Below are 11,609 nucleotides of genomic sequence, written 5' to 3' on the forward strand. Positions count from 1 at the left end.
GAGCCCCATTCCCCCCGCATCTGGGCCCCCTTCCCTCCTGCTGCTTAGGGTCCGGGCCCGCTCCCCCCTCCCCACCACAGCATATATATGTTTGGGGAGTTCTTTAGCCTTTATCACCTTCAGATCTTCAGCCTTCATCATCCTATTTCCATGCTCTTCCCAAGAACCATAATGGGCAGACACTTGCCTTTAAAAAAATAAAGCTGAAATAATTGCACAATCATATGACCTCTAAAGTTGAGGCACTCAGGGGAAAAAAAATAAGTGCTGCAGGACTTACTGCTACATCTCCAAATCATATAAACTCACGTAAGAAGTTTATAGTGTATTTAAACAAAAGGAACTGAAGGGTCAGGATTAAGGTCACGCTGTACTCAAATGCACATTTTTTAGAAGTGTATATATGACAAGGGCAGAGTAAGTTTTGTGACAGCTTGATCTTTTAATACCCTTACTTTTACATTCTCGGGTTATTAAAAACATTGTACGTAGCAGACAGATCTACTACTCCCACTAAGCAAGCTTTGTTTCTGGGATTTTGACTTGGCATGCATCAGTTTCTATGAAGACAGCAAACTTCCCTGGTAGATACTGCTACAAACTGCAACAGTTCTCGTAGGATTCGCTGGAAAGAGTAACTGAAATCTCTGACCTCACATCATCCCAATTCCCAGGTTCAGAAGAGTTTCCTCAATTCTTTTTTAAGTTTCAGTCTGTGTCCGCTTTCTCAAACCAAGCATTCTCCTCAGCCCCAAATCCCGGATGCTCTAAAAAGCCATTTCTATAATGCTCAATGGCAAAATAGAGTATGTATAAAGAACGATGGGGTCTAGGCTGATGAGCTGACACAGCCTCTAACTGGTAAAATAAAGGCTGAAACGCCGACCTTTGCAATACAACCATTTAAAAAGGCCATGCTACAGATACAGCTGCCAGGGAACAAGACATGAGAGCATTATCATCTCTGCCCTATTGCCCAAACCCTACCACAGCCCCTAGAGTTACTGACTTTTTACTAAAATGACCAGGAATGGTATATTTAAGCAATGTGGAGATGTACACTGGCATCGTGTTACTCCATCACAAGAGACATCCTACGATAAGAGGAGGACAGGGCTGTTCTCGGAGCTACCATATCAAGCTGAGTATTTGTAAATTCAACAGGACAGAGTGTCAGCCAACAGTTTCTCAATACCATGCCTAGGGAGACAGCAAGGTACCGTTATACCAGGAGTGGGCAAAATGTGGCCTGCAGGTTGGATATGGCCCACAAGGCCCTTCTATCCGGCCCGTGGGGCCCCTAAAAAATTTAGAAAATTAATATTCATCTGCCCTTGGTTCCCGTCAAAAACGACAGGAACCAAGGGCAGTAGGACCCAGGGGAAGCCCAGCAGACTCCCACAACAGCAGGGCCTGCCACCCCTGCCACCCCAGCTGGGAGCCCCAGCAGGGTCTTCTGGGCCTGGGACCACATGGCTGCCCCACGCCACACCCACAGGTAAGGCGGGGTGGGGGGGAGAGGGCAGGGGAGGACCCCAGGCAGGGAAGAAGCCTGGGGAAAAGTGGCCCAGGGAAAAGCTGAGCATGGGCAGACAGGGGGAAAGCGGCCCCTTGCTCACCCCATGGCTGGCGCCGTGCTGCAGCCACTCGCAGCCCACATCGGGCTGCCTGTGCCTGCTCCGGACAGCCCTGCGCGGGCTGCGACCGCCTGCAGCAGGGAGCGCTGGCCACGGGGCAGGCAAGGGGCCGCTTTCCCCATGCTCAGCATTAGCTTCTTCCCTGCCAGCAAGCAGGGGGTCAGGGCTGTGCGCTGCCCCCCACCTGTTCCGCAGGGCTGGGGGGCACTGGGAGTAAGTGGGAAGGGAGCCAGCAGGAGCATGGGGCCTGCACCAGTGTCCCAGGGCCAATGCCGGCGGGCCCAGAGCTGGCTGGCAGGAGCGTGGGGTCCCAGCTGGTAGGGACTCTATGGAGCCAGGTCAGCTCCCGCCTCTTCCTGCTGGTGCAGCTCAGCCTGGCTCCACAGGCCCCTGCCAGCCTGTGTCCTGCTTTGGGCCACACCGGTGCTGGCCCTGGGACATTGGTCCCAAGATATTGGGAAATTGGTCCCAAGATGGTGACCAGGGGGCAGGGCACCTGTCAAGGGGTGCAGCTACCCATGTGGCCCTTGTCAGCCTGCCAAAACTGAGTAAGTGGCCCTCCACCTGAAATAATTGCCGTACCCTGCTTTACACTAACCCAGTCAAAACTACTCTGCAGCGCTGTCTAATGATATCCCAGGGTGCACATTAGATGGAAACATCCAGGTCTTTACATTAACCCTCTTAAAACTGTTCATAAAATACAGATTTGCCAAATATCTGCCACTGCTGTTGTTTCTTTAACTGCAGGTGGCTCTGGTGTTACTCAGACAGGATGCCGTCCTACCCTTGTCTACCATGACATTGTAGCAGGAGCATGACGGCATCAATGCAAACCCCGGAATAGACAGCAAACTCGCAGCAATGCGTTTTAGCCGGGTTTGGAGCTGGAGTATGCTGTGGGAGGTCAACTCATACTGCACCAGAGCTGACAGTGTCAAAAATGAGGGGGGGGTCCACTCTGGGACAATGATACTATTTAGACTTTACACTCTTTAGGGTGTGGCCTGTTCATCCTTCCGTTCGTGTACTTCTCACTTGTATCCTAATAAATGTAAAAAATACCAAAATTTGGCCAAAATGTGGAATGGGCATCCATGGGAGGTGGTGCTCTCCCCTACCTTGGGGGTCTTTAAGAGAAGGCTGGATAGCCATCTGGCTGGGGTCACATGACCCCAGCACTCTTTCTTGCCCAGGCAGGGGGTTGGACTTGATGATCTGTTGAGGTCCCTTCCGACCCTAGCATCTATGAATCTATGAACCAGTAGCCAATGGCTAAGATCCCAGGGTAGACAAAACCATTAGCTGGCACAGAAAACACTGGTCAGCTTCTATATCAAAGGCATGAGAAGGTCAATATAAGCACTAGTTTCACTAGTTTAACTTAAAGCCTGTTGTTTACGGGACAAATATCTAGAAAATATCTACTCAGCGCATCTACATGAGATGTTTACTGCAGAGTTGCCTAAGTAACTCTGCAGTAAATGTCTTGGTATCTACACATGCAGTGCTATTAGAAGGGATTAAACTAATTAACTCCGCAGTAAGTTAGTACTTGTAAATGCAAGCACTGTCCTGCAGCGGAGTGTTTGCTTTGCAGCAATGCACCTGTAGATGCTGACGGGGCTGGCTGCAGCACAAGGATGCTTCAACAAGGGGGCTGCCTGCCAGCATGTTAAGTTGAGTCAGAGCAATCCAGGGCTGGTGGGCTGACCCCCCAGACTCCCTGCCGGCTGGGGCTGCTCTGACCTGGCTCAAAATGCTGCAGTCCCAGGCACTCATTGAAACATGGCACCTGGGAGCAATAAACTCCAGTGCGATATGCACCAGAGTTCATTGCTGCATATTAATAGCACATGTAAATGCACCCACTAATTACCAACTTGAGCTGTTTCTTTGGAGCCAAAAGAAAATGCCCTCTGTATCATAGCTAGGTAGCTATCATATATTCTTTTTTCTATCATATATATGCTTTTAGCCTATTGCTTATATTGTTTGCCTCACCCTTCCTGTAAAGTCTGTTCCTATATTTTCATTAAGAGCACCCTCACAGCATATCCCATTGTAAACACACTTAAGCTGTTGCTGATGGCTGAGTTATTGGACAACACTATTCTTTTTGAGTTGTCTTATCTGTTCATTACACAGTAAAAAGTTGCTGTTGCTACCCATGATTCACTCACTCCTGGCATATCTTATTTCATTGTACCAGAGGTTTTGACCTGTAACCGCAGCCTTAAGTGACAGGGGAGCTGGCAGTGACCTAGCCCAGGGATTTTGAAAGGGCAAATGATGATTGGAGGACTTGGGATTCCCTTTCCTCACCAATCAGGCCCCAGAGATTCACCCCCCTGTGTCCCGATTGGCCCCCCGGCTCACCTGGAGGGGGATAAAAGGGGCAGCATGGGCTGACTCAGGAGAGAGACCAGTGAGGGACAACAAGGGAGGAGCTTCACAGAGCCGGCAAGAGCTGAGCCAGCAGGGCAGGAGCAGTGCCCCGGAAGAGCCTGAAAGAGCAGGCCCTGCAGGCAGCAGTGGGACCCTCAGCAGCGCGGTGTGCGGCCAGCAGGAGAGGCCCCCACGGGGGGCCAGGATCCCGTGGGAGAGGCTGCAGCCAGCAGGAGAGGCTCCCTTGCTCCAGCCAGGATCTGAGCAGTGACCTGAGAGGTTCCCAGCCCTGCTTCCAGCTCCTCCAATCAGAGGCCAGGCAGCTTGATGTGCAGCCGGGGCTCTGGGCTGGTCAAGACCCCTAGTAAGCTGGAGCTGTGTTACCAGTGGTGGTTGTATGGCAGGGTTCCTGTCTACCCCACGGGAGATCCGGGTTCAAGGCCCAGCAGCAGTGAGTGAGATAAAAAGACACAAATCTTCTTAGGGGTTAATGTGCTTTTCCCCCTCCAGGTACCAAGGCCCTATATTTCCTTGTCACTTGACAGTTTGCATTTTGTGCCTTTTTTATATTTCACCAACCCGTATTGTTTGTTCTGCTGTTTGTGTTTTATATTTTGTTAATCCTGTTTTTTGTCAATGACTGTAAGTGTCTAACCTTTGTTGAATCCTGCCCCCTTGGGGCACTGTAGTGTCCACTACACCCCCTGATTTATGCCTGTTAAGTTCCCAGTATTAAAAGGTATATGGTTAAGTCCCCATTGGTGGTCTGGCTCTGCTCTATAGGGGAGGAGAGTCCCTACACCTCCCACAGTACTTGTGCACCTGCTGTGGTCCCTTCAGTTGGAGAGCGGGTACCTCTTGCAGTACCACCTGGGTTACACTTACATTTTGTTTCTTTTTATGCTGTATTTGTGTTTCTACCTATGTCTTCCTTTAGGATGCCATGTGTACAAATACAGGGACATATATGGGGGGGTTGTAGCCACGTTGATCTACAGATATAGGTAGACCTGGTTATTTGGGTAAATGTGATATCTTTTATTAGACCAGCTGAATCATTGGGAAAAATTTGCAAGCTTTGGGCCATTTCGGGGAAATATGTACAAATTATATCCGACGGGTCACAACTATGGACCTACACCAACTCGTACCAGCTGAGAACCTTGTTCTGGCAAAATCTGCTCCAGGTGAGATCTAAAGGGTTGCAGAGTGGGTTTTCATGGGGAATTAGGGAAGCCCCATTCCCTCGTGCCATTTTAGCCTCCGTGCAGATAATGCAAAAGTGCTTATGCACACAGAGCGAGGAACACTATCACCAATGGAAAATTCAAATAGACAAACAACTGTAAATAATCCACTGAGTACGGTCCTGTCCTGGCAGAAAAAATGGACTAGATCAACCTACCACAACTCTTCAAACATGCCTGGGAGACAGCAGCTTTTCACTTCATTAAGCAGTCATTTTTATTGCATCCAAGACAGGTGGGGGGGGCAGTAATTTTCTCTTCCTTGTAATTATATTGAAATTCTAAATCTCGCTCCATAAATTACAGCTCTTTCTTTAAGAGAGAGTGAGCAAGACAAGGCACATGAGCTGGAAACACAATTTTCTTCGAAGCCAGCAACCTGAAGGAAAGAGCCTGAGCAGCAATCCTGGTCTAATTAAAAGATTATCGTTACCTGGCTCCCACAATGAGCTGATTCCTGTTGGCATCCAGTGCAAGCTGAGAAAAGTCATGTACACCTGGATAGGTGAAATTCGAGACCCAGGGCTTCAGATCTGCAAAGAAAATGAAAAAGTAAAAAACAATAAAGCTGCTCTGGAAGCAGTGAGTTCACCTGGACACCCACTAATGGATTTCCTACTGAGTATCTGTCAGAGGAAGGATAATTAATAATCTATTTAAAGGACTTCTATTTATTCCGAGCCCTCACAGAAAGTGCAAAAATTGCACATAAATGTGGGGTTGTCTCAGCGGTTATGTTTGCATCCAAGATTGTCAGCATTAATTCCAGATATAATGGCAGCTGAAGCTTATTTGCCTTAAAGTCTCTGAGCCAAATTGCAAATGGCTGTTCATAGGTACAACTTCATGAAAGCCAATGATGTTGGGCTTCCCTCATCCACTCACTCACTCACTCACTCACTCTCCTCGTTAAGTGGAAGGAACATGGTATGACCCAGAACAAGACAAGGGGGCTACCAGATAGGACACCGGTTTGGGACTCAAGAAACCTTGAGTTTCATTCTTGGCTCCAAAATAACCAGCTCGCATATTTTACCTTCCATCTGGTTTTCTCAGCAGTAAAATGGGGACCGAGCTATTCTGCCCCAATGGCGGTCCTGTACAATGAGGAGGGTCATATTAGTGCCCAAATCGACACAATTCTCCAGCAGGGTTGAATCAGGCCTAAACGAGATAGTCGTTTCATCTAAGAGCTCAGATTTCCCAAGCTAGACATTCTTCCCGTAATCCAGACATGAGGCAAAATACTTTGCTGGCCATGTTCCTATGGGCAAAACTCTGCATGCAGTCAACAAGAGGAGTACAAGAGCTGACTTGGTTAAATTGTATTGAAAAAAAAATTGCAAAGCACTTCTTGAGTCCAGATCCAGGGCACTCAAAGTCAAAGCTTTTTATAAATGTTAGGGCCAAAAAAGGAACTGTAAGATTATCTACTTTGACTTCCTACATAAAACATACAGGCTGTATAATGGTGCCCAATTCTACTTTCAAAGACTCCACAATGAGAGTAAAACACATCTTCTGCAACAGCATCCAACCTTGCTTTGAAGACATCAAGGCATGGAGAATCTGCCGCCTCCCAAAGAATCCTTCACTTCCAGTGGTTAACTGCGTTCATGGTTAAAAATCTGCTTTATTTCTAATTTGTGTAATTCCAAGGTAGTAAAGGCACAAATCAGAGCCACGTCAGCACCTCTCTCTGGACGACAGACCAAAAACCCTGACCCCTTAGAGCACTGGATGCTCAGGGAGTTAATTAGACCCCACACAAGAAGAATTATGAAAGCAAAAACTAAGATCTTCCTTCCCCCTTGCCAAAGAGCAGTTAGTCCTTGGAGCAAACCCAATAATCCTTTCTACCCATCCGTGACACTACCAAGCAGTTAGGTACAAATTAGTCCATCAGGTGGCTTGCCTCTATGCACCTAAGTGTGGGTTAAAGGTTCTGGCAGACTGGTTTGCAGATCGTGCCCTTGACCTCTCATTCCCTCAGCTCCGCGTGCAGGATGAGTACGCTTCCCTACCTCAAAGGGGTACTCGCTGTTCACAGGGCATGCTGAGATCTGGGCATGCTTTGAAGGATGACAGAAGGCCATGGCCCCTCAATAACCATACAGCTGGCTGCTTGCTGGTTAACCCCAACCCCCACCAGGGACCAGAAGGGATGGACAAATGCTTGGCACCTCCCAAGCCACGAGGAGCCCAATCGCCCGCTGGCTGAACCCTCCCTCCCCAGGCAGGTTCATTCCTCCTGCCTTCTGCGCCCTTGGAGATGCACTTGTGTCTTCCACTCTCTCAACTGAACCGCTCCTGTCCACCGTTTGGCAGGGATGCAAGCAATCACGGTCTCATGCGCTGACTCGGTGCTGCATTGCGCCCCCCCGACAACGGGAACAGTGCTGCATGGAGCTGAACCTCCTGCCTTCAGGTGTATGCACGTGCCCTCTTCCACTTCTCCATACAGAGGCATGAAGGAAGGAAGAATGGAGCCAGACTGACCTTCAAGTCTCCCCACCAACTCCACGGTCCTCTGAGACCCTTCATGATGTGCTAGCACGGTGGCTTCTCTTCTGGCCTTCTCCTAACTAACGGGGCTCTGTCTTCTTTTCCCGTAGCTCTTTAGCTGAAGTTACCTTTCTGCGGCTGCAACATGTAGGTGAGGAGAGCCAGCTGACCCATGCCAAAGATTTCTAGGCTGTTCCCGCTGAGTGCTGGGGGAGCTGGTACATCCCACAAAACCTTTTCCAGATCCTGCTTTGAAGCCCATAATTTCTCTTGTCTTCCTCCCCCCCCCACACCTTCTGTCCTCACGATCTCACCCAGTATTACAGTGCAGCAGCAGAAGAATATTTCTTCATTTGCTGCTCTAAGCAAAAGCTGGGCATTGCAGAGAGGCAGCCATCAGCTCTTCCTTTAAATAGCAAGCTCTGACAAATTGCAGGTAAAAAAATAAAATTGGGGGCAATAAAAAAAAAAGGCTGTGGGTGGCTCGATTCTTTGCGTAGTCAGTTTAAACATCAATCAAACCCATGAAATAACAGGCACCATCCCGATTTCTATTGCTGCTGCAGGTGGCACAACTTATAAAGAAACCCTTTGCGATTATTAAATTAAAGGCTGCAAGGCATGCATCTTCATAGCAAAATTAAGCTTTTATGGGCATGTAGTTGGAGATTATTAAACCCAGCATGGGCCCCAGCTAAGAATATCTAACTGTGCAGCGTCGGAATTAATACCAAACAGCATACTCCCCTCCCTAGCCTGCCTTTCTGCCGGAGTGAAAGGATGAAGGGAAATGAAAATGCAAGTGGAGAGAAAGGATGCAGATCTTTTTCATCCGGCCTGTTAAAACCTATCGTTCAGACCACAAGCATCCCCCAAGGGCGGCTCGGGGCTTTTATGGAGGGTTTTTCTCCATGTTTAAAACAGGCTCAGTTGCACTAGGTACGTGTGTTGCTGGGCCTATCCCACATGAGCTGAAGTTTACACAGATGGACCTAATGAACTCCGGAGTTTGCTTGTGTTTGACCTCTCTCAGAGAACTGATTTTTTTTTTTCTTTTTTTTTTTTTTGCAAGGCTTGTGTCTCTAATTTGGCTGGGAAGCCTCAGCGCCGGGGTATGTTTACAATTGCAAATGTACGTGTTTAAAAACACTATGAAAAATTAAAACTCCGGGTCCTCGCTTTGCTTCTCAGCAGCAGGGGATGGAAATCTAGGAACTGGATGGCTTCCGGGCCGCACGCTCATCAAGACCTCCCTTTGTGCTTGGTGTTTCTAACAATTTCCAGGGTCTTAAAGTACCATGCTCTCTATTTCTCTTTACTCGCAGCAAACAGCAGAACCGTTTCTAACAGGCGCGGTGTTAGCAATGGGATCCCCAGCGGCTGAGTCCGCGCCAGCCCATCCCCAGCCCGATGCCGGTTTATGGATCTGACTGGTTTATGGGCTTCTGGTGTGGGAGGCAGGCCACCCTAGATCTCTGGCCACACTGGATTTGTTCACTGTAATCCACAGCCTCTTGGGCCATTCAGTCACTTTGCCTGGGTAGTGCGTATGCGGCTGCGGCGCTACCCCACCTGGAGCACCGGTAGAGGATTCCTGCCCCGCTGACTCCCAGCTCTGGTCCCTGCTCAGCTACGGGCAGACTGCCAGGTCACAGTCAGTCTTAGACCCACAGCTGTGGGCCACGTCCTGCCTCAGTCCAGTGGTGTCCATGGGTGCTCTGGATCCATAATCCCTTCACTGCCTCCTTGGCCTCTATATAGATCCTACTGGGAGCTCTTCTTCCTACTGGGAGCTGACCAGTCAAGTCCATGTGCCAAGGAGCCCTCCCCTTTTGGTTTCCCAGCCTGGACCCGTTCTCCTTTCTGGCTCTCAGTCTTTATAATCCTTGGAATGGGTGGAGCCAGAAGTGGGCTGCTGACCTGCACTTAAAAGGATCTCTGCCTTGGTTGGACCATGCAACTGTGCTTCCCTTCACCTTATGCAGGGTCTCTAAGCTCCCATCGCCGCTTCATAAAAGATGCAGGCTTTGGGTTCACTAGTGCCTAGCTATCCATGGGTGCATAAAAAGAAGCGAAGAGAGATAGGTTCCTGACAGGTGTTGCGTTTATTGCGCACGTACTGTGTTAAATTGTGGCATAATGCATATCCAGTCAATACAAAACAGCACACCATAAAATGGCAAACCGTTCAACGTGCAACACATCAGTGGTTGGTTTATACGGGGCTCTAACCTGAGCAATGTGGCATGTGAAGCTTTGCTGGGAAGCCCTGCTTGCAGGGCAGCTTGGGTGGTGCCGAAGGGCTCCCCAAGCCCCAGCACTTCTAAAGCCTTGCTGGCTTTAATCTTCCCAGCAGGGTAACTTTAAAGGTCCCGGTGCACATGGGGGGTTCTGAGGAATTTTATCCCAGATCCCCAAAAACTGTGCATGTCCTGCCATGTAGGACATGTGATTTTTTTTGATCCAGGCTGAAATTCATCAGATTGCAATCATGCAATTAAATTAATGTCTGCCAGCAGCCATAAGGATTTGCTTGGGGTTAGACACAGTACCAGACGGGAGGTCAGCTCTGCTTCCTGCTAACACTTTACTGTGAACAAATTACGGAGGGTGGCGAGAACAGTCAGCTGGAAGGGGAGAGCACACCTAACCACAGGAGCCAGTGGTCTAAGGGCAGGGATTTCCCACCAAACCCAGGGGCTTTGGATCAGATTTATGAACCTGGTGAGAATCATGTTCATGCCTGTGATGTCTAAAATCAGGCCAATCTCTACCACATCCACACCTCACGTGCTATGTGTGAGGAAGAAGCCAAGCAGAAGGTCTAAGGCTCCATCTACCCCTGCTGGACCTCACTTATACCCCTGGGCAGCTTACCCCTATACTGCAGGGTAACAGTGCTGTCTAAGCTGCAGCTTTAGATTAGGTGCCAATTACAAAGTAGTTACCCAAATATTTACCCAGGGTCCTGGGGAAAGGTTTGTTGCCCACACTGAACACTCTGGACATAGCTACACGTATCAATTTAAGGTGCAACAGCCATTTCTATGGTGCATTAAGGGCATAGGTCTATATGTGTGCACCCTTGATGCACCTTAAAATTAGTCATTTTAGGCTATTTGTGCCTAAATTTGATACTTTGCAAAAGCAGGTATCAAATTTAGGCATGAATAGATAAAGCACCTAACTTTAGTCCCAAATCAGTCCTCTCACTTCATTAATGCGCCTTCGCATGTGCATGTGTAGACGCACACCTAAACTGCCTTAATGTGCATTAGCCAAATGCACATTAAAGTTTAGGCGTGTAAAAGCACATGTAGACGTGCCTTCTGTTGCCCAGCAACAACACTTAAAAGGATGTAATCTAGCTAGTTTAATACTAGCCCAGCAATGCCTGCCTAAACTGCAATCGCACCCCTAAACTGCACTGCAGACATGAGAAGGCGCACACACGGGGATATTCAGGAGGACCTATTCGGGTATAGCTTTTGTGTGCAGACAAACCCTAAATCAAACCATGCTTAGGGGCAACAAACATGGGTTCATCAGTGGCAAGTCCTGTCTGACCAACCTGGTGGCCTTTTACGATCAGATCACCAGATCATTAGACGCCGGGGTAGCAGAGGACATCGTCTTCCTGGACTTCTGGAAGGCTTTTGACACTGTCTTTCACCCTGTTCTCATTAAGAAACTGGGGGGGCTGTGGTGTCGACACCCACACAGTCAAATGTGTCGCCACCTGGCTGGTGGGCCACACCCAGAGGGTGGTAGTGGATGGGTCCTTCTCAACCTGGAAGGACGTGGGCAGTGGGGTCCCCCAGGGCTCGGTCCT

The 11,609-nt window shown here is 48.9% G+C and overlaps 1 protein-coding gene across 2 annotated transcripts in view; it reads right to left on the bottom strand.

Annotated features, from left to right (window-relative positions):
* SEMA5B (semaphorin 5B) overlaps positions 1-11,609 on the bottom strand; it is a 244,427-nt gene that overhangs the window by 151,154 nt on the left and 81,664 nt on the right. For both annotated transcript variants that reach the window (XM_019554058.1, XM_019554059.1), the window contains exon 3: positions 5,706-5,805. In XM_019554058.1, coding sequence (XP_019409603.1) covers positions 5,706-5,805 — 100 coding nt within the window. The remainder of the gene's footprint in view (positions 1-5,705; positions 5,806-11,609) is intronic.

This window comes from Crocodylus porosus, unplaced genomic scaffold (assembly GCF_001723895.1).
Source record: "Crocodylus porosus isolate Cpor-Errol unplaced genomic scaffold, CroPor_comp1, whole genome shotgun sequence".
NCBI lineage: Eukaryota > Metazoa > Chordata > Crocodylia > Crocodylidae > Crocodylus > Crocodylus porosus.